Here is a 24,146-nt window from a genome sequence, read left to right on the forward strand (position 1 = left end):
TTACTGAGTTGCAATACTGTAATGGGGTCACAGTAGTCGTCCTAAACTCCTGAACATGTTCTCCAGTCTAAAGTGTAAATACTGGTTATGTATAGAGGTGTTGTAATATATGTATCATACAGGGAAAGTGTACTATTAGTGTTAGGCCACTAGATGTAGATAGGGAGCATAATGTAGGCTTAATAATAGTGTAAATAGTTAACTGTAGGAGGAGGGGGTAACTTGAGGTAGAGGAAGGGAGCTTCCTGAATAGAGCCAGTAGGCAAAAAAACTCCCGTAGAGCTCGACTGGGCTAGTAGCCCGGGCAACTTGGATACCCCGTAATGTTGTCTTCAAGCAAGAGCCCAGACATCCGAAGCGAATGGGACAGCACGGTCACAGCTGCAGGAGCTACAAGTGTGTAATCTACAGGATAAGACACGGCAGGACAGGCAGGCGGGTCGCTCACCATGTGGCAGAGTATAGCATGGGCTGATACCCTCAGTTCCAGAGCGAAAACGACTGAGGGAATGTGGCGCCCCTGAGGGTTCAGTCGCCACAGAGGTACTGCACCTCCTCCTGAGGTGTGATACCCCACTATCCAGGTAACGTGGAGACACCTGACCACACTCCCAACACTCACATCCAACACGCACACCAGTAGTGTAGCAGAGCAACCTTTGTGGCTCCCTGCTTGGAACACGAAGAGTGCTGGGAGGTGGGTGGAGCTTAGACTGCACATGAGAGTGGGAGAATGTTAGGAAGTAGTCAGTTGGTGAGAGGAGATCCCCAGAGAGGGATGGAGTGAAGGAAGTGCTGCAGTAGACTCCTGTGACCTGGAGCTGATGGCACAGGAAAGAGCCATAGAAAGCCTGATTCTTCAGAGGGAAGATAGTTTAGTACGGAACGTAAGGAGAAGAGAACTAAGGACTAGGGTCAGAGCAGAGCCCTTCCTCAAGTTTGAAGCGCATGGCCGGAGTCCGGTCTCCGAGGTTGTATGGATACTGATGTCCTTGCAGCAGAAACCGGAGGAATAGAAGTAGTCACCACTTTATTCCCATCTAAGACTTGGGGGCACAACAGCAACGTGGGTGAGCCGGGACATAATAGCAAGAAGTCCCCAAAGCAGGCTACAGCTCTCTGCCGTACAAGTAGAGTTCTAAGTAACATCAAGAAGGAGGAACTTGAGTTTAATACGCAACTACAAGTACTTCAGATTAGGTCCTAGTGAGGAGATGTTCAGAGAAGGCACATGTTGGAGGAGTGCTGGAAAGGTGTACTGTTATGATTGAGTCACCGTAGGAGGCAAAAATAGAAATGCTAGCTAAGTCCAGAAAACCAGAGAAGTTGGCAGCTATCGGATTGCAGACCCCTGAACCTATCAACACAACTAGCAGTAGCCGTGGGGGGCTCCTACGATGCCCTAGGCCCCTCGATCACAGCCGGAGGACTACATAGCCTAAAGACAGAAAGGGAAATCTAAACTGCCCCAGAGCAGACCCCAAAGCAAAAGGCAGCCCCCCACATATAATGACGGTGAAGCAAGAAGAAAGAACAAAACACAGACAGAAAGATAGACTGAGCAAAGATGGGGCCCACGCTAGCTTAGATAGGAAAGGACAGGAAGGCTGCTGTCTGCAATCTGTGAAAAACCCTATGAAAATAAGAGCCAACCAACTGACAGTAAAAAAGGCCCTGAAGACGCTAGGCTTCAAAAAAGCTATGTCAGTACTCAGGAATATTCTGAAGACAGAGCAACAGGCAAAAGGAGATTCAGCTCACCCCAGCAGGGAATGGCAGAATCCAGAAAAGCAAGGAAAACAAAACACTAATGCAAAAAGGCAATGCAGAAATCTTAGCTTTAGATGAGCAGGAATCAGACTGGTTTCCTAGAAGTCCACAGAGAAATCACCCGCAGGCCAGAAGGGCGTCGGCAGCCTTATATCCAGTCATTAACTCCACTCAGCCAGTCATCATCATCAGCCCCAGGTGTTTGACAATCAGGCTCACTACCTTTCTTCACCAGAAGAGGGAGTTCCTCGGGCCTCAGTAGTGAATGGGAAAATGAACTCACAACAGTGTACTTTACCTTGCCTGGAAGTTGGCTGAGCCCCTGACCTGGAGGACATGGCACTGAAGTGGGCATCTGTGTGCACCAGACTGTGAGTAAAGCCTTTGGAACTACATGCCCTTGTGTCCTCCACTTATTCCTGCGCCTTACACCCGGCTCTGCTACATCTACTTCTTTACACCATCTCCCCATTTACCACCTTCATCTACTCTGCCCTGGGACTAGAGCTCCACCTGTGGGGAGCTTCAACATCATTGCTGCACCACAACATCTGTCCCAGAGGAGCAACCCTGCAGCGCTGGTCAAACTGACCAGAGACCACAGGTGCGTCACGAATCATCCACTTATAAACTTTAATCAGCCACACTTTACCCCTTTTACATGGACGCCCAGGGCCACAGATCGGGTCACTGCCACTGTGACATCTCCCATTGAAATCAACGGGCCCGGTACCGAGTACCCCACAGCCCTGGCCGGCGACCCAGGAACACCCGGTGGCAGTGAGTCTGGAGAGGGAGGACGCCGAGAAAACGTACAATACGGTACAACCCGATCTTGAGCTGTGTGACAGGGAGAGAAGTGAAGGGAAAGCTGAAGTGATGTGTAATGTGGAACCTGCTGTAGATGCTGTATTGAACCTGGATGTGCTGCGAAGACATGAGAGTAAAGTTTTGCGTTTTGAGTTACAACTGGACTGTGTCTGTTATTTTACAAATGGCCAAAGGTGACCTTAGAGAGCAAAGGAAGAACCCTGACGGCGCAGAGAACAGAGAGGCAAGTAAGCTGAAAGTGATACGTGATTTTTATGTAAAGGGATGTCAGGGCCAGCAAAGCCCGATAAGCTCAGCCACGACTACTGTCCTGTCCCACCTTTACAATACCATACACTGACCATTTAAAGGGGTGGCGCTGTTTTCATACAAAAGTAGCTTTTTTTTGTTAATCTCATATGACCTCATTAATAGGGTTTTTGTGGCACCAGTCCTATACAGTCATGGTGACAGTCACTATTCTGAATATTGGTTGTCCAAGTGTGGATTGTATGATTTAGTACTGTATTCACATTTCTGCTCATTTTAATGTATCCCATCGCTTTTATTTCTAGGGGAACTGTGTCTCTGTAAGCAAAAGTTCACTGACACTGACAGCAACCCTGAAAAGTGCCAATAACACGATCATCAGCAATGGACTAGATGGAAACGTGACCATTGCGTTCAACAGCTGTTGGGCCAACTACACCGACCTTGTTCTCAAGCTGCCAGGTAGAGTCTGACTCCATCATATTATATGTGCTAGTTATAAGAATCTGGAATATGTCATTATTCTTAGCTTAGGCTACTTTCACACTCATGGAAAAAACGCATACAAACGCTGCGTTTTTTTCAAGCATTTTTATGCGCATGCAGGAAAAAAACGCGTTTTTATGCGTTTGTATGCGTTTTTAGTGCGTTTGCGTTTTTTTCAACATTGTCCTCACCAAAAAAATCAAGATAACAATTAGGGTTAGTAGTACTAACCCTAACCCCTGACTCTACTAACCCTAACTCCTAACCCTAACTAACCCTGACCCCTAACCCTTAACCTAACCCTACTAACCCCTAACCCTAAACCCTGACCATACTAACCCTAAACCCTGACTCTACTAACCCTAACTCACCCTAACCCTTACCATAACCATTGTCTAACCAATGTACAACAAAAAAACGCATGCACAAAAAACTGCATACATGCGCATGCCAATGCGCACTTATGCGCACCCATAGACTTACAATGGGTGTCTTGCTGTAAAAAAACGCATTGCGTGCGCATGCGTTTTTTGGGAGCAAGTTGGACGCACAAAAAATGCAACAAGATGCATTTTGCGTGCCCGAGCGCACACAACAAAAAAACGCATGCGCACAAAAACGCATACAAACGCATGGGTATGCGCACATAAGCGCATCCCATGCAAAATATAGGGGAGAAAACGCATGCGTTTTTTAGCGCTAAATAACAGTGCAAAAAAACGCAAGTGTGAAACCAGCCTTATATACATGTCTGGATGTCAGAATTTCCATCAATTTGGCACCTTGGTGGTCCTGACAATGCACACTTTTTAGAATTTGACTTTATAACGCATATAAAAAGTAAAGCAAGTAAAATATTGAGAAACATTATCAACGGTATGTGTTCCTTTAAAAATGTCTAAAATCTCATCAAAGCACAGCTATATAAAAAAAGATGATTATTATATATCAAGTTCTCTTCCTCTCTGAAGAGTCAATTTGCATATTAAATTACCCAGAGGAGCATTACACGCTGAATAAGCCTTCGTACCTTGGCATATCAGACCGGTGTGCCATTCCCACAAGAAGTGTTATCTCTTACAGCTATATACAGGTTGATTAGTGCTCCTTCACATTGGACGGATACAAACTGTATGGGGGCAGTACAATTGTTACCGTGAGTGTTATGGATACAGCATCCATGATGACGGCAGCACATGCCCTATTAATAAAAGCTGATGCCCAGTGTGATGATCCCATCAGCCAATAAAATAGTGTTTTGCGTCACATGTTTACACAGGTCAACGAATAAGAGCGAACCTTGTTAGGGACGCTTGTTTGTTAATCTACCAGTGAAAAATTGGCATTTACAAAGCAGGAGTTATTCATTAAACGGGACGTTCCTTTTCGAAAAAAAGTATACCTATAAGCTCAGTTACTGTACATACTGTGGGTATGGAAAGTATTCAGACCCCTTTAAATTTTTCACTCTGTTTCATTGCAGCCATTTGGTAAATTTAAAAAAGTTCATTTTTTTCTCATTGATGTACACTCTGCACCCCATCTTGACTGAAAAAACAGAAATGTAGAAATTTTTGCAAATTTATTGAAAACGAATAACTGAAATATCACATGATCATAAGTATTCAGATCATTTGCTCAGTATTGAGTAGAAGCACCCTTTTGAGCTAGTACAGCCATGAGTACCGTCTAGTATCTCTACCGGTCCGGTCTTGGAAGGGAATGGATAAACCTGTCCATTACAACCCGCTCCACCATCTGGGCTGGGGTGGAAGACTCCGGCTGCATCCATTTCTACACCAGATGAGCAAGTTGAACATTTGGGAGCGAGGAGGTTTATCACCGCAATACGCCCAGTGATGAACCCTTTGTACTCGAACCCTTTGTATTCGGACACACAGTCACCACTGAGCGTGCCAGTATCTCAGTTTTTAGTTTGTCATATTCCCGGGCTTCTTGTAAGCCTGGTCATAGGGGGCGAGCACCTATGCTCACTGGTCTGGCGGCAGTCTCTCTCGCTCCACTACCCGTTCACAAACAGTCAGAAATGCCTCTATATCATCACCCAGGGTCATTTTCTGAATCGCTCGTCTTACTGCCTTCCGGACGTGAGTCTCAAAACCTGGACTTGTGGAATGGGCTTCTCGTCTCCAACGAACCACCTCGGCAAGCAACTTGATCTGCTGCTGCATCTGTAGACTGAACAGGTCCTGATGCTGTTGCTGCTGCTATTGCATTTGCTGGATAAGCAACTTACTCATCTCCTGATGAGCCAGCTGTTGTTGCTGCTGCACTCACCAGATGCTTGAGAAGGTCCTCCATTTTGCCTGACATCATCTGCTCGCTTGTGGCCTCCTTTACCCAGGATATGCAGTTTGACCACGGTTGCTACTAGTGTTCCCGGAACGTTGCCCGCATTCGAAACACCACTTGTGGCAGTTCAACTCACGTGGCGGTATATGGAAGTAGAAAATAGGAACACTGTCTCTTTAAACCTTGGTTGGTTTATTATAAGACAGCATAAACCAAAAAGAGGGGAAAATAAACACAGCCTTTTTCGGCTAATACAGGAAAAACAACAAAGAAAAAACAAAATGCTGCAACACAGTCCATACTTATGCGGGTAACATCCCACTCTGGAGCAACACAGGTTCATTCTTTCCTCCTCAAGACTCAAAACCACTAGAGACTCCTGTCTCTAGTCTTGCTGAACCCAGACTGCCTCTAGAGCTCAGTTATTTAAGCCTCAGACCATGTGACTCTTTCCATCATGTGGCTGACCACATGATCATGACATCACACAGGTCCTGGCAGCTCTGCAGGTGGAGATAAAGTGGACACTCTCCCTCCCGCTCTATGAAGATCCACATGAAACCAGCCCATTATACAACTTTAACTTAACCCTCACAACAACTAGTGTGCTGGAGGAAAAATACTCTGGTTTCCTATCACTGATGCCATTAAGCGCAGTGACACATATCTCCCCTCTATTACATTACCAGTGACTTTGTCACAGGGGCAATAATACAAACATTTTTAGGTTTTGCACACAAAAAAGGAAAACCCTAGTTTTATGTTTTCTATTGCAGGAAGTGGATATAAGCTTGAATTTGTGCTAAACAAGGTCTCTGCGCAGACAAGGTCGTTTGATGCCAAAGCTGTAACATCCACCACAACCTCCACAACCACTCAAGGTTCTAACACGGACGGGGACGCTGCTATCGCCATATTCACTCCTTTCCAGTCATTGCTAACTTTGGCCATCACATTGATTACTGTGAATCTATTAATGGAGACATTATAAGGACTGATGCACAGGTAAGACTCCTTTAAGAGAGCCTGGGGTTAGTACCAGAGCATTTGAAGGCAATTGCCCTGACTTCCATACCGGGGATCCCTTTAAGAGAGCCTGGGCGTCAGAACCAGAACGCTGAGTGGAATTGCCCTAACTTCCATACTGGGGATCCCTTTAAGGGAGGTCTGGGGTCAGAACCAAAGTGCTGGATGGATTTGCCCTGACTTCCATACCAATGATCCCTTTAATAGAAGCCTGGTGTCAGAATCAGAGCGCTGAGGGATTTGCCCTAACTTCCATACCGGAGATCCCTTTAAGAGGGAAGATGTGCCTTTGGGATGGAGGATGTGTGATGGGTATTTGGGCACGGGAAGGGGGGATTCATTTCCGTCATGTGCTCTCTGCTACTTTCTGGGGGACAGACAATGGCTGGGAGCTTATGTTCCCGGGGATGCTAGATTTCTCCCACCCGGTCAGTGTCTGCAGAGGTGATTTCTGGAGTGGGAAAACTGTTGCTCATAGTAACCAATCACAGCTCAGCTTCTTTTAAACAGCTCTGGTGAAATGAAAGATGCTTTGTGATTGGTTGGTGATACACACATACATGCACACATTGAAGGTCCTGGGGATGATGTGTTGGTCCTGTTGGTCATTAGAACATGAATGCAAATAATGTAACACAACTCTAGGGTTTAGGATTTTGTTTTCAAGCAAAAAATGTATCCATAACTGTTTATTAGTAGTGACAACCTGCTTGGATAAGATGTTATTTGAGCATGCTTGGATGCTAACCGTGTGGCTTCAGCGTGCTCAAATAATATGTTCCAGTCCCCGCAGCTGCATGTCTCAAAGCTATTCAACAGCCACAACATGTGGGGATTGTCTTAAAAACAGGCAATCCCTGAATGTGTTGCAGCTGTTGAACAGCCTGATACATGCAGCCGCGGGGACTCAAACATATTTTTTAAGCACGCCGAAGACACTCGGTTAGCGCACGAGCATGCTCAGATAACAGCACATTGAGTCATCACTATTTATTAGGAAATATCATGTAAAGGAATTACCTAAATAATAATGTCTGTGTTTTATATAAATGGAGACCTGGTAACAGAGCAGGAAAGCAGCATGAAAATGAAATTCTCACCACTGTGAATCTGTCAGCAGAATACAGGCTACTGTGTACAACAGCTTGTATTTTGCAAAGTACAGTATGTACATAACACATCCAAACTTGTGCTGACAGAGGCTTCTATTACAAATGAGCACATTTATTAGACTGGAATTAAATTCTCCTAAAATTTTACAAAAGTCTTTATTCTCCAGAAAATGATTTTTTTGTCGTTCATGCCGTACTAGTTCAGCAAAATAGCGGCCAGCTGCAGCCTCCATTTTCCTGAACCATAGAGGCCATACAAATGGTTTAAAAAATAATAAGAATACTCATCAACCCGCTCAAGTGCCTTGCTGCCCCGCATCCCGACATTTGGTCCTCAGGGTCTTTTCTCTTTTTCCCCTTTGCGTGCATTCCCTTCAACCTCTTCACTCTAGACTCTGACTTCTGGCTCGACAAGTCCTAGGTGTCAAGAGGTCGAAAAGAATGACCTCAATGGAGGTTGAGGAAAATAACAGTCCCTGATGGTGGGCTGTGGGGGTTCCAGGGCAGGTGATCAGTTACGTGATTATTAAAGTTTGTTGTTTTCTTTTAAACTCCTATTTATTATGCTCAGGGGTATGGAGAGACCCCATAGCATAGTAATGAACATTCAATTTGCAGAGAATAATTCCGCCGTGAATTGAATTTCCCTGTAGAATCCATATCATTTGGCAAATTCTAATCTTGGCTAATTCGATCATCTCTATAATGTATACTATAGAATGCATACATGCAATGGTGTCTCAGCTCTGGACCTACGTAATTGAACAGGGCTGAGCCGACACAGCCCATGGACAAGAGTGGCGCTGTTCCTAAAAGAAAGCAGCCATGTGTTTTTAATCCCAAACCAGTAAGGCCTCTTTCACACTTATGTTTTTGACCATCAGTCAAAATCCGCCAGTTTTTGAAAAAAACGGATCCGCCATTTTTTTGGGCGGATACGTTTTTTTCCCCATTGAGTTGCGGATCCGCCAAAACCCTGAAATCCTTTCTGGCGGTGGAAAAAAAAAATTCTCTCTCTCTCTCTCTCTCTCTCTCTCTCTCTCTCTCTCTCTCCTCTTCCTCTTTCTCTCTCTCTCTCCTCTTTCTCTCTCTCTCTCCTCTTTCTCTCTCTCTCTCTCTCCTCTTTCTCTCTCTTTCTCTCTCTTTCTCCTCTTTCTCCTCTTTCTCCTCTTTCTCTCTCTCCTCTCTCTCTCTCTCTCTCCTCTTTCTCTCTCTCTCTCTCCTCTTTCTCTCTCTCCTCTTTCTCTCTCTCCTCTTTCTCTCTCTCTCTCCTCTTTCTCTCTCTCTCCTCTTTCTCTCTCTCCTCTTCCTCTTCCTCTCTCTCCCCTCTTCCTCTTCTTCTCTCTCTTTCTCTCTCTCTCTCTCCTCTTCCTCTTCCTCTTCCTCTTCCTCTCTCTCTCTCTCTCTCTCCTCCTCTTCCTCTTCCTCTCTCTCTCTCTCTCTCTCCCTCTCCTCTTCCTCTCTCTCTTTCTCTCTCTCTCCTCTTCCTCTCTCTCGCTCTCTCTCTCTCCTCTTCCTCACTCTCTCTCTCTCTCCCTCCTCTTCCTCCCGGACTGCGGTTCCTTTAAAATTCTGCATTCAACGGATCCGTCAAAAAACGGTCCGGTGGCATCCGTTTGCATCAGGCGGATTTTAACTGACAAGAAACAACGGAAGTGTGAAAGAGGCCTAAGAGCATCATGTTGAATATGTGGGGGAAGTTGATCATAAGTTGGAATTTTTTATCTGCTCCCCTTTTATAGCCCTTGTCACCTATATAATTTCTCCTTATGTCATACATGATCCTTACACATACTGGTGATTCAGCATATAAAGAGCATTTAAGTATTATTCTGATTCCATAACTAGGCTACGAGTGTGGGGCTCTTTACGCAGCTTTTCTATGTATGTCTGTGTATGAACCAGTACTCACACCAAGAACTTTCTCAGACAGTGTATACTCAGCTGCAGAGACACGTATGAAGATTAAAGGAGAGCTTTATTCCTAGGCTGAATTTTTCAATTATATATTCCTAACCAAGGATGTACAGAAAATGAACCTTAGACAATGTTTGGTGACATAAATGGAATCTGTCAGCAGGTTTTGTTATATAATCTGAAGGCAGCAGGAGATAGAGGCTGAAACACAGAATTCAGGGATGTGTCACTTGTTAAAGTGCGTGCTGTTGTTTACCAACTGTGAAGGATTTATCATTAAGGATACTGTTACACACAGCAACGCACCAGCGATCCCGACAACGATACGACCTGGTAGGGATCGCTGGTACGTCGCTACATGGTCGCTAGTAAGATGTCAAACAGGCAGATCTACTCAACGACGCAGCAACGATACAGCGATCTGTATAACGACCTCGGCGGTCATTGGGACCTTGTAGTAAACGGATGTACAGTCGCACTCAGAAAATAAATAATCTTTGCAAAAGAGTCTTTCAAGAAATTTTTTTTTTTTAATGATTTTTAATTCATGTGAGATTTTTCCAATAGATCAAATAATGAAACATCGCAAGCAAACAAGAAATATTCCAAAGGTGAGTATTATATGGTTACGTTTCGACCTAATCCTAGGTCTTTCTCAAACCATACTCAATAGAAGATTCAAGGTAAACAGCAGGGAGATTAATTGCAAAGTCCCAGTTAGGGGCTGGTAGCGTGTGGAATGCAGGAGTCTGCGGTGATGCAGTCACACAGCAGCTATTCTGACGACTCAGACCTCGATAGCGTGAGTTCTGAGTCGCCAACGAGGTCGCTCGACGTTGTTATAGTGTCAAACACAGCGATGCATGCTGGCCAGCGGGACACCAACGATCAAAAAATGGCCTAGGACATTCAAGCACAATCAGCGTTATCGCAGCGGGGGGCCAGTCGCCGCTATGTGTCACACGTAGCGAGATCGCTGGCGAGGTCGCCGTTGCATCACAAAATCTGTGATGTTTCAGCGATCTCGCTAACGATCTCGCTATGTGAGACGGGACCTTAAGAGATTAACAATGCTGGACTAGTCTGGCAACTAAGCACCTCACTGTCTATGGACTTTGTACACTGAGACTGGTGGGGGCAGAGTTAGCTGTGGTGTGGGCGTGGTTAGCTTTCTCAGCACTGCTTCATTCTAAATCTAAAAGCTCTGATTGTGTCAGGACTGCAGCACCCAGTAAGCTAAATGATATATGGTGTTAAGCGTCGAGTTTCTCCCTCTGCACAGGAGGAATCTCGAGCCTTGTCTTCTGCGGTCTGTCATTCAGTCCCGGCCGCAGAGGAGCCTGCTCAGCAAAGACGTCATTCCTGGCGTCTTGCTCAAGCTAGTGCTGTCGGGTTGGTTGCTGTTGCCATCCCCGGTTCAGATATAGCAGCCTGCACTAGTAAGCGGCGAGCATCTCCTGGGACTAAGTCCTTTTTTCGCTCCACTGAGCATGCTCATGGCTCAACCTCCCATTGGAGTTCAGGGGTCACATGCTCAGGTCCCGTGCCTGTTCTAATTGGACCACGGGGAAGATCCCAAAAGATCGCCACTATAAAAGACTTGCATGGCCCTAATATAGACTCATATGGCTAGTTATGTGTGTGATGAAGGATGCTTGTGAACCGCTGACTGACTTATTACGACTCCCTCCCTCTGGTTGTGCTTATTTATAGGGTTAGGGAGTACAGTCAGCGCCGAGTAGTGGCACTGCCTAGCGCCGCAATGCTTCCAGCTCCTCTCACATGCTAGTGCCAGTGTGTGCCAATCTGCACAAGGCACCACCGTATCGCTTATACTGCAGCGTCCGTCAGTACGGCGCCATGCACAGATAATGCGCTTTCCAGCTCTAGCTTAGGCTGGTTATGGACGTCCGCCAGGGCGGTGCTGCACGCTGTTGGAGCGTTTATCCCTAGTCACTTTGTCCAGGCATTGCAGCTGTGGTGCTGAGCGCTAGTGGGGCTAAAGGGACCCTAACCCTGTCTCCTTGGGGCAGAGTCCTGTGTCTTTACACTAGTGCTCTTCTTGCCGGGCTCTGTGAGCGTAACAGGCTCCGGCGTTTATGTTTGGCAACTGTGCAGTAACAGAATCTGCCGCTGTACACACCGGGTCAGTGATTAACCCGACGGAGTTCAGTTAGTACTCCGCCATTACCGAGCAGCAATTTACCATCTCTGCACGGTGGACCCCGGGATGCAATCGCACTTTGTTAGGCTAGTTTCACACTTGCGTTCTCGGGCGCAGCGCAGGGCCGCCACTAAGCCCTGCCCCCGGCCGCGCCCCCTCCGGTCAGTTCCTCCTCTGATCGCATGAGGCTGCGTGTGATCAGCGTACCCTATATTTAGCGTAGGGTACGCTGGTCGTGCGCTGACCGTGCGCTGATCTGATTTTGCTTTTGCTGCGCCCTTTTGGCGCTGCGCCCAGAGCACAAAAATGCAACACAGCGCGTTTTTGTGCGCTGGGCGCAGCGCCAAAAGGGTGCAGCGCCAGCAAAATACGACCAGCGTACCCAACGCTAAATATAGGGTATGCTGATCGCATGCAGCCTCATGCGATCAGAGGAGGAACTGACCGGAGGGGGCGTGGCCAGGGGCTGGGCTTTGTGGCGGCCCTGCGCTGCGCCCGAGAGCGCTAGTGTGAAACTAGCCTTATATTTTATATTAAGTGCGATCTTAACCCTAACACATGGTTGGATTCAGCTTTTCTTTACCTACATTATGCGGCTCTCAGATGAGGTCGCAAAAACCTGATGACAGATTCTCTTTAATACTTACCACAGGAAAAAGGGAGGGGGTAACCTACATTAGAGCTAGACTACTGGGAAACAGACAGGATTGCATAGCATATAACACCAGGAATACAATTGTAATACAATACTGTATAATTCCCAAGTCCGTGAGACATGACATGTCTATTAATCTGCATCTTTCTGTTTCTACAGATGAGAAGATTTCCAGAAGATTGGACTTCATTGTGCCATTTCTGATATCTTACACCTAGACTTGTAATATTTGCTGTATATGTGCTATAATTTAGTCAGTATAACTTCTCTCTGTATTTAAAAGCCGAATCAAAAGAAGCAATAGATTTCCGTCTTCTTAGGAGAGTTTATAAGGACCCTGTAGGATTGGGCCTCCATAATTTTGTCAAATATTTTCAAAAGTTGAGCAAAATTTTAGCAGTGGTGGAATCAATCAGGCATCATCAGAGTTATCATTAATAAAGAAACAACTTGGAAACGCAATAGAAATCTTGATTTCTGGGTTCTGTTAAGATTTGTGGCTCTATTATATCTATTTTGGCTACAGCCCTGATGGCCGATCACAAATTTCATCACTGGACGAAGATTCGGACACCTCGGCAATGTGTTCGGCTTATCCCTGATGAGACCCTTAATACACCTAATTGTACAAACGGCAAGAATGTTATGAAAACATCAGATTAATAAAAATACGGTATTCTCGCTATGCACTGGTTTCGGGTATTATTATTTCTTAGTCTATGTGTTCTGTTAGAAATAGGATAATAATTTTTAGAAAAAAAAGTGCTATAAAATTGCAAATATGAGCTATCTTTAACAAAAAAATCTGTGCTGTATATAATTGTAAAACAAATAAACTTATAGCATTAATTTGAAATACAATGTGCGCCATTTTCACTGACCCATGAATACATACGACATCACTATTCATACATGTCCCTCATAGCCCTCATCGACTTTCAATTAGGTAACATAAAGTAACTTAGGGGCCAGAATCTTTTATCCATGGATGTTTTGGGTTTTCAGTACTTTAAAATGTAGCTCCACTTATGTGGGACGTTGGCCCATCTGTCTAAAGTTTAAAATGGCCTCATAAGGCTAGTTTCACATTTGCGTTTGGAGGCGAAGCGTTGGGCTGCGGACGCTCGCCATGAAGCTCCACCCCCCTGCCGCACCTCCTCCGGTGTCGGTGCAGCGACCTGCGCCAAACGCAACGTGTTGCATTTTGGTGCGGTCGCCACACCGTCAAAACGACGCATGCGGCGGCAAACGTATACCTGCGTACGGCCTGCGTCCCCAATGCTAAAGATAGGGTATGCAGGCTGCATGCAGCGGCATGCGCCCATAGGCGGAGCTGACCGGAGGAGGTGCAGCAGGAGGCGGAGCTTCACGGCGAGCGTCCGCAGCCCACTTCGCCTCCAAACACAAATGTGAAACTAGCCTAACTGGAGTAAAAAAATCCAGAACAAAATGAGCCTAAATTTATCAAAACTTTCTTACGAACCTTGTTGTCCGTAGCAACCAATCACAGTGCAGCTTTCATTTTCCCAGAGCAGTTTAACCCCTCCCCAACATGCGCCGTATATATATACAAAGCCGCAGGAAGTTCTTTTCTGCAAACCGCTGTGATCACGCGGGCTCAAAATGAACGCAGCCACGATGAAGTGTGGGCATCAGCTCTCTGCGAGAGCTGACACTCTGCAGCACCATTTAACACCTATGATGCCACTGTCAACAGTGATGGCAACATAGTGGGGCATCGCAGAGGGAGGGAGCGCCCTCTATGCTCTCATCGGCACAATGAGATGTTATCGCATTGTGTCGATGGTCTCCATGGTTACTCTGGACCTAAAACATAGAACAAAAAAATAAAAAATATTAAACCAATAAATACATTTATGTAAAAAAATAAAATAAAAGTACACATATTTGGTATCGCCGCATCCTGAATTACCCGAACTATAAACCTGTCCCACTAGTTCAATAAACACCATTACAAAAATAAATAAAAAAACAAGTAAAAAACTATGCTATATCATCATACCAAAAAGTGGAATAAAACACAAACAAAAAGTCAACTCTAAATAAAAATGACACTTTTTTCTATAAAATAGTTTTTATTGTGTAAAAGTGTCAAAATATAAAAAAAGATATAAATGTGGTATCGCTATAATCATACTTACCAAAAAAATAAAGCTGTCCTATCAATTTTACCATACGTGGAATGGCGTGAAAAAAAAAAAATTCCTGAATTGCTGTTTTTTTTTCATTGTGCCTCCCAAAAATCACAACAGAAAGCGATCAAAAAATGTCATGTGCCCAAAAATGGCACCAATAAAGACATCAGCTCGTCCCGCAAAAAACAAGCCTTCACATGACTATCATGAAAAATGGAAAAATTACAACGATCAAAATATGGCAATGTTTTTGCAATAAAATTATTTTTTATTGTGTGTCAGCAGCGAAACTCAAAAAACGCTGTAAATCTGGGATCGCTGTAATTGCACTGACCCAAAGAGTAAAGTCGCCTAATCACTTATACCGCACGAGGAACGGCATAAAAAATAAATAAAACCAATTCTCCACCTGCTGTTGATTTTTTCATTCTGCCTCCCGAAGATAGCAGTAAGACTGGGCTTACATTTATCCTGCACTCTGCGCTGAGCCCTTATACCTGGGTTTCCAAGTAAATCTCTGAAAAAGGGATTCAGAAGAAACTCCCAGTAGACAATTCTCTATAATGAGGCAGATGGAGGCACTGTGGACACCGTGTGGTATTTTGTGCACCTCTGAAAATGACATCACTGAACAGAGGCCATATGAAGAGCAGAGTAAGGCCACAGTCACACTACCATAGAATATTGACGAGTGCTATGCGAGAACATCGCACAGCACTCGGACCAGTGTTAATCTATGGGGCAGCTCACATCACCATATTTTTTCTCAGGCGTATTCGATGTGCGTCTGAGATCGCAGTATGCTGCGATTGTATGCGTATATCTTCTGAGACTCGCCAATGCAAGCCTATGGGTGCAAGAAAAACTCAGACACCATAGGGACCATTCGTCTAGCTTGCGACAAATACGCACACATTTTCCTAATTTCAGCCCATTGAGCCATTAAATTCAATGGGGAAAATCAGTGAGAAATGTAAAGCCATACGGATGTCATACAGATACATAGGTGCGAGAAAATCGTGTCATTGCATTGCACACAGATGGCCATACGGAGAACACTTGTGCGACTCTCAGCAGGGAGACTCGGACTGATTTTCCATACGTTTAGTGTGACGCTGGCCTAACTCTGCTGCCGCATTATAGTGAATGGATCCCACTGGGGTCTCATCTGAATCACGCCACTCAGAGATTTAGATGTAAACCCCGATGTAAGTGCTCAGTGTAGAGCGCTGGATGAATGTGATCCCAAATGTTATGTAAAATGTTCAAATCAATCCACAAAAAAGACAAGTCCCCACTCAAGTCTGTCATCTGTTATCGGAAATATAGAGGGCTTCCACGTTACTGGTAGTACAAAGGCTCTGGAAAAGCTAAATGGCTCCTCACCCCCCAAAAGAAATTCAGCAAATTCTGCACTCCCGAATGCAAATGCCCAATCCCATCTAAGGCCCGTTTCACACTTCAGTTTTTGTCCATCAGTCAAGATGCGCTGTTTTGCAAAAAAACGGATCCGCTATTTCCCATTGAGTTGCATTACCGGCGGATCTTGACGGACGGCCATCCGTTGGATCCGTTTTTTTGCGGATCTGCCAAAATTTTGCCGTCCGCCGACATGCCTGAACAGAGCATGTAACGTTTTTTCGGGTGGCAGGATCCGCACTTCACACTGCGCATGCCCGAAAGACTTCACTCAGCCTGAAATTTAACCCAAAAGTCTGTTCTGGCGCCTGGAAAAAAAAAAAAAAATCTCTCTCTCTCTCCTCTCTCTCTCCTCTCTCTCTCTCCTTTCTCTCTCTCTCTCCTCTCTCTCCTTTCTCTCTCTCTCTCTCCTCTCTCTCTCTCTCTTTCTTTTTCTCTCTCTCTTTCTCTCTCTCTCCCTCCCCTTCCCGGGCAGCGGTTCCTTTAAAATTCTTCATTCATCGGATCCGTCAAAAAAACGGTCCAGTGGCATCCGTTCACATCAGTTAGCAACGGATCTGCTTTCCGCCATTTTGGCGGATTTTAACTGACACAAAAAAACTGAAGTGTGAGGCTAAGTGCACACGTACTGGAACTCTCGCGGAAATTACCGCGAGAATTCCGGAATTCCATTCCGCGGGAAAATCGCATTTTAAATTCCCGCAATTTTCCCGCGGAAAAAATATCATTTTGCAAGCGTATTTAGCTTGCAAAATGCTAGCGTTTTCCAAGCGATCTGTAGCATCGCTTGGAGAACTGATTGACAGGTTGGTCACACTCGTCAAACATAGTGTTTGACGAGTGTGACCTACTTTTTACTACTGAGGCCACCTATGCAGCATCAGTAGTAAAAGATAGAATGTAAAAAAAAAAATAAAAAATAGTGTTATTCTTACCTTCCGACGTCCCGCGCATCCGTTCCCAGTAATCATTTGCGAAAATGCCCGCAATGACGTCCGTTCTCGCGGGATCGCGATGTCTCGTGGTAATTCGCGATGACGTCGCACGAATGACCGCGAGACTTCGCGATCCCGCGAGAACGGACGTCATCGCAGGCATTTTCGCAAAGGATTACTGGGAACGGGAGCGTGGAGAGAGGCGGGAATGCTGCGCGGGACGCCGGAAGGTAAGAATAACAATATTTTTTATTTTAAATTCTATTTTTTACAGGGATATGTACCCAGAGCCTGGAGGACAGTATCCTCTCCTCCGGGCCGTGGGTCCCATCCGCAATTGTTCTGCTTACTTTCCGCATGGTGGGCACAGCCACATGCGGGAAGTAAGCGTAACAATGCATTCCTATGGGTGCGGGATCGCCCTGATTCCGCAAAATAATGAGCATGCTGCATGTTTTACCGCGAAGCGATTCCGCAGCGGTAAAAACCGCAGCATTAGCACAGCATTGCGGAATCCCATAGGAATGCATGGGATGCTTATTTTTCGCGTTTTCGCGGCAAAATCGCGCGGTTAAAACCGTTGCGGAAGCGCGAAAAAAGCGCCACGTGTGAACTCAGCCTGAAACAGGCCTAAGCCGCAGAGTACTGTGGTGTAGTAACCACTGTGTTCGCTAGGGGGCGCTGTATGGAGGTCCCAGGAGAAGGGATGAATGGCAGAGTGTGAGAGAGTCTGTCAGAGTGTGGACAGACTTCCATGTGTCCAGGTGGGACACTACAGAAGTGGTCTGTGTTCTAAGGAAGGAGAAGCCTTCCTGTGTCTGCGGCTGCAGGTAGAGCGCTGCTCTGGACATTGCCCTGGCCTGTGTGTGCACAGGACCTCAGGGAACCAAGCCCAGCTAAGGACTGTTTTTGTGTTGCTGTAAGACTGTTTGCCTTTTGTTCAGGCTTCAATGGTTTATGGAGAAAATAAACCGAATGGACTCATTTTAACCCTGCGTGTGCCAGTGTTTACCTCCCAAACCTGCAAAGTGTGTAACCCCCGTCCACAGACAGTGTGGAACGTTACAGTACCTAAACCACATATAGCATCCACATATTTGGAATTTCTGTAGCGATGACAGCCCACCTAACTTACAGGTGCATGTCTACAGAAGCATGAGCTGGTCGCTACCACGTACTGGTGACTACGACGTACTGGTGATTGCAACGTGCTAGGAACTACAACGTACAGGCACCACAATAGCAGTTTGCAATTTTCACTCGGCACCATCCACTGCTGCCTGTTTCTGGAAAACACCCATGAATTCAAAATTGTCACTAAACCTGTAGATAAATTCCCAAAGGAATATAATTTCCAAAACAGGGTCACTTGAGGGGGGATTCTGCTCTTCTAGCACTTAGGGGGCTCTGCATATGGAGTCAGCAAACTATTCTAACAAACTCTGCACTCAAGGAGGAAAATAGCGCTCCGTCACTCCTGAGTCTCGCCGTATGGCTAAGCAGTACTGTACAGCCATATATGGGGTATTTCTACATTCAGCAGAAATTGTGGGACAAATTTTGGTGTCATTTGTACTTGCATCCAGTGTGAAAATGTAAAATCTGGGGCTAAAACCAAATTTTGGAGGTAAATATTTAATTATCTTTTCTTCACAGCCCAATGGTATAAAATTCTGTAACGCACCTGTGGTGTCAATATGTTCGCTGCACCCATAGATTAATTCATTGAGAAGTGTGCATTTTGTAAAATGGGGTCACTTATGGGGGGTTCTTGTGACGAGTGTCAGCTTACACTGAGTCGTTTTCCTTTTTTGAGTGGACCTTCTGGGCCGTGGCGCCCACCCACCTAGGGCGAGCTGACCTAGTGAGAACCCACCCCCTATGGAGTGTCAGGGGCAAGACCAAGGGGGTGAGCCACCACGGCAGCTGGACCAGACGGCCGGCTCAGGGAGACACTATTAAGTGTCTGGCAACAGGACGGACAGGATACCAAACAAAGCGAAGTCACAAGGTTTCTTCAGCAAACGTGGTTACACACTTTATTTAGGTGCAAGGCATAAACAGGGAATCAGGTGCAGGGCACAAATGGTGAAACACGGCAAGGTGCGTGCAAGGGGACGCCAAATATTCCAGACAAAACATGTGCAGAAAACATACCAGGGTCCAAGGCAGGGTACGTGTTAGGGATCACACCAGAGTTCCTAGAAGGGATGCGTGCTAGGACACGCCAGAGTCCAAGACAAGGTGCGCGCCAAGAGACACGCCAGAGTCCAAGGCAGGGTGCGTGCAAGGACACGCCAGGATCCAAGACGGGGTGCGATGGCAACGACCGACAGCGTCCAGGCATCAGGCTGCGGACATCAGCTCCGGACATCAGGCCGCAGTCATCTGGTTCCGGACCTCTGGCAACGGTCGGCAGGTTTTGGGAATCCGGCAGGCAAGCCAGGGTTCAAGGCAGGGTGCGTGCTTGGAGACACGCCAGGATCAGGTTCACAGGACGGAGGCCTGCGCATGCCGAGGGGCATGCCAGGGACAGGTACGAGGACGGAGGCCTGCACATGCCGAGGGGCATGCCAGGGACAGGTACGAGGACCGAGGCCTGCGCGTGCAGAGAGGCACGCCAGGGACAGGTACAAGGATGGAGGCCTACGCGTGCAGAGGGCACGCCAGGGAGAGGTACAAGGACGGTGGCCTGCGCGTTCAGAGGGCACGCCAGGGACAGGTACAAGGGCGGTGGCCTGCGCGTGCGAGGACACGCCGGGGACAGAGTACAAGAACAGAGTTAGGGCCTGTGCGTGCAAGAGGGCACGACAGGATACATGGCAAAACCTGCGCGTACTTTTATAGAAGCACGGGGAGGTATGCCAAGGGCAGGCGAGGACCTGCGCGTGCTATAGAGAGCACGTAGAGCACAGTGCGGAAACCGTGAAGTGCAAGGAAGCACAGAGAGCACGGCTGGGGCACTGGCTAGTTGATCGGGCTGCGGCATGGCAGGCGACACAGCTGTCACTGACCGACGAGCACGCTGAGGCGCAAGCAGGGGGGCACGGCTAGGGCGGGCACTGCTGAGGCACAAACAGGAGGCTAGGAAGGCCAGGCGCATGCAAAGAGCACACGAAGCAACAGAGCAAGGCAAGACAAGAAACCAGGCAACTATAGGCCGGTGAGTCTGACTTCTATACCAGGAAAGATCTTTGAACAAATTATTAAACAACATGTATGTCAATACCTGCATAAGAATGAAGTGATTAAACAGAGTCAGCATGGGTTTGTAACTAATAAGTCATGTCAGACTAATTTAATTTCTTTCTATGATGGTATTACTGATTGGGTGGATCAAGGAAATGCTGTAGATATAGTATATCTTGACTTCAGCAAAGCATTTGACAAAGTCTCTCATACAATCCTTATTGAAAAAATGACTAAGTATGGAATGGACAAGGCAACTGTTAGGTGGATTCATAACTGGCTTAGTGATCGGACCCAAAGAGTGGTCGTAAATGGCTGCACATCCAGTTGGAAGAATGTCTCAAGTGGGGTACCACAGGGCTCTGTCCTGGGCCCTGTATTGTTCAACATCTTTATCAACGATTTAGATGAAGGAATTGAGGGTAAACTGATTAAATTTGCTGATGACACAAAGCTAGGAGGGATAGCTAATACTAGAGAAGAGAGAGAGAGGATTCAAAAAGATTTAAATAAACTGGAGAAGTGGGCAGCAACTAACAGAATGGTTTTTAACAGGGAGAAATGTAAAGTACTACATCTGGGCAATAAAAATGAAAAAAGCATATATAGAATGGGAGGAATAGGGCTAAGTGACAGCACATGTGAAAAAGACTTGGGTATACTAATAGATCACAGACTGAATATGAGTCAACAGTGTGATGCAGCAGCAAAAAAGGCAAATGCAATTCTAGGATGTATTAACAGAAGCATACAGTCTAGATCACGTGAAGTAATTATTTCCCTCTACTCCTCTTTGGTCAGACCTCATCTGGAATATTGTGTCCAATTTTGGGCACCACATTTTAAAAAAGACATCAACAAACTGGAGCAAGTTCAGAAAAGAGCGACCAGAATGGTGACCGGTCTGCAAACCCTGTCTTATGAGGAAAGGTTGCAGGATTTGGGAATGTTTAGTTTGCAAAAGAGAAGACTGAGAGGAGACTTAATAGCTGTCTACAAATATCTAAAGGGCTGTCACATTGTAGAAGGATCAACTTTATTCTCATTTGCACAAGGAAAGACTAGAAGCAATGGGATGAAGCTGAATGGGAGGAGACACAGATTAGATATTAGAAAAAACTTTTTGACAGTTAGAGTGATCAATGAGTGGAACAGGCTGCCACGAGAAGTGGTGAGATCTCCTTCAATGGAAGTCTTCAAACAGAGGCTGGACAGACATCTAACTGGGATGATTTAGCGAATCCTGCTTTGAGCAGGGGGTTGGACCAGATGGCCCAGGAGGTCCCTTCCAACTCTACGATTCTATGATTCTATGATTCAGGCAGAGCATAGGCAGAGTACGGAACCAGGGACGGAAGCATAGGCAGAAGCACGGAGTCAGATCAGAGCGAGAACGGAGCTAGCAGCGGAGTGTAGGCCGAAGCCCAGAGCCTTGGGACTAGTCAGGAAATGTGCAAGAGAGCACAAAAGGTAAGAGGAGGAATGGTGCCTGTGCCAGAGGGCACTACAGAGCACCATAGGAGAGAGCGAGGCAGAGCAAGCAAAGACTGAGACCATAGGGAGGAACAAGGCAGAGCAAGGCAAAGTACGGAACAAGGAACGGAAGCTAGACTGGAGCACAGAACGGAATCAGAGCAAGGAAGGACTACAAGGCAAAGCAGAGCAGAGACAAAACATGGCACAAACACTAGACAAAGCACGAGACAAGAGACGGAGTACGAGCACGGAGCGTGTGCAGAGACGCACGACAGGGCAGAGTGCAAGGGCACAGAATAGAGGGAGTGACCCAGCAGACCAAGCAGCCATGCAGGGAAGCAACACAATACTCAGGCCCTGACCATAGGGAGGGGCGGTCTGATGTAGGGCATTAACACCTCCACTTCCGGGTCAGCACCAGGGGAGAACTTCCAGTTCAGATCCTCCAGGATCACAGAGAGCAGTCACATGACCAGGGATTCCAGACATGCAGAGATGATTGCAGAACCAGACAATGCTGGACCCTAGGAAAGGTCACATGATCAGGGGTTTTTGACATGCAGAGATGATTGCAGAACCGGACAGTGCTGGATCCTAGGAAGGGTCACATGATCAGGGATTTCAGACATGCAGAGATGATTGCAGAAGGCAGAACAGAAACGCAGGCATCTAGCAGCCCAACAGTCACAAGGTCAGTGTGCACACTGCACCAGAGATGACGCAGGATAGCAGACATGATATGCGCGTGCACATCGCTCCAGGGGTTCTTGAGGCAAAACAGACTCGTGGACATGACAGACATGGCGGGCATGACAGTTCTGCTATTTTGGCACCTCAGGGGCTCTACCAATGTGACATGGCACCCTCTAACCAGTCCAGCAAAATCTGAACTCTAAAGGTGCTTCTTCCCTTCTGAACTTTGCACTGTACCTCAAAAGTAGTTTTCAGCCACATATCGAATATTGGTGTACTCAGGAGAAATTGCTTAACAAATTTTGGGGTCTATTTTCCCCTGTTCACCTTGTGAAAATAAAACAGTTGGGGCTACAAGAAAATTTTTGTGGGAAAATATGTGATGTTTTTATTTTCAATGGCTCAATGGTATTAACGTCTGTGAAGCACCAGGGGGTTCAAGGTGCTCACCACACTTGTATATAAATTCCTGGAGGGGTCAAGTTTTAAAAAGGGGATCAATTGTGGGGGGTTTCCACTGTTTAGGCACATGAGGGGCTCTCCAAATGCAACATGACACCTGCAGAACATTCCATCAAAATCTGCATTCCAAAATTTCACTCTTTCGTTTTCAAGCCCTGCCTTGTGCCAAAACAGTAGTTTCCCCCCACATATGGGGTATCTGCATACTCAGGAGAAATCGCACAACAAATTTTGGGGTCTATTTTTTCCTGTTACCCTATTGAAAATAAAAAATGGGGGGGCTAAAAACATTTTTGTAAGAAAATGTGATTTTTTTTATTTTCACGGCTCAACATTATAAACATCTATGAAGCACCTGGGGGTTCAAGGTACTCTCCACACATCTAGATACGTTTCTTGAGAGATCTAAGTTACAAAATGGGGTTATTTGTGGTTTCCACTCTTTAGGCACATCAGGGGCTCTCCAAACTCAACATGGCATCTGCTAATGATTCCAGCAAATTTTGCATTCAAAAAGTCAAATGGCGCTCCTTCCATTCCGAGCCCTACCGTGCGCACAAACAGTAATTTTCCTCCACATTTTTGGTATTGGCGTACTCAGGAGAAATTGTACAAGAAATTTTAGAGTGCATTTTTTCCTGTTACCCTTGCGAAATTAAATAAAGTGGGGCTAAAAGAACATTTTATTTTTGTAGGAAAAAGGTGATTTTTTTTATTTTCACGGCTCAACATAATAAACTTCTGTAAAGCACCTGGGAGTTCAAAGTGCTCACCACACATCAAGATAAGTTCTCAGAGGGGTCCAGTTTTCAAAATGGGATCACTTGTGAGCGGTTTCCACATTTTAGGCAAGACAGGGAAATTGGAAAACAAATTGAATGGTGCAATTTCTCCTGTTACCCTTGTGAAAATGCAAAATTTAAGGGCAAGAAGAACATTTTTGTGTGAAAAATGTGATTTTTTTTATTTATTTTCATGGCTCAACGTTATAAACTTCTGTGAAGCACTTTGGGGTTCATAGTGCCCAACACACATATAGTTAAGTTCCCTGAGGGGTCTAGTGTCCAAAATGGTGGCGCTAGTGAGTGGTTTCCACTGTTTAGGCACATTAGGAGATCTCAAAAAGGTACTCCTTCCCTTTTGAGCACTGCTGTGTTTTTCCCCCACATATGGGGTATCGGCGCACTCAGGAAAAATTGCACAACAAATTTTGGGGTCCCTTTTTTCTGGTTACCCTTGTGAAAATAAGAAAAATTTGGGTCTAAAGTTAAATTTTTGTGGAAAAAAATGTTA

The 24,146-nt window shown here is 45.9% G+C and overlaps 1 protein-coding gene across 1 annotated transcript in view; it reads left to right on the plus strand.

Moving 5' to 3' along the window:
• Positions 1-13,208, plus strand: part of PKHD1L1 (PKHD1 like 1) — a 216,907-nt gene extending 203,699 nt beyond the window's left edge. The window contains exons 73-75 of the mRNA XM_073590061.1: positions 3,156-3,312; positions 6,426-6,654; positions 12,683-13,208. Of these exons, the coding sequence (XP_073446162.1) occupies positions 3,156-3,312; positions 6,426-6,640 (372 nt within the window). The 3' untranslated portion in view covers positions 6,641-6,654; positions 12,683-13,208. The remainder of the gene's footprint in view (positions 1-3,155; positions 3,313-6,425; positions 6,655-12,682) is intronic.
• The last annotated feature ends 10,938 nt before the right edge of the window (positions 13,209-24,146 follow it).

Source organism: Dendrobates tinctorius, unplaced genomic scaffold (genome assembly GCF_039654945.1).
Source record: "Dendrobates tinctorius isolate UK_male_01 unplaced genomic scaffold, ASM3965494v1 ptg000116l, whole genome shotgun sequence".
NCBI lineage: Eukaryota > Metazoa > Chordata > Amphibia > Anura > Dendrobatidae > Dendrobates > Dendrobates tinctorius.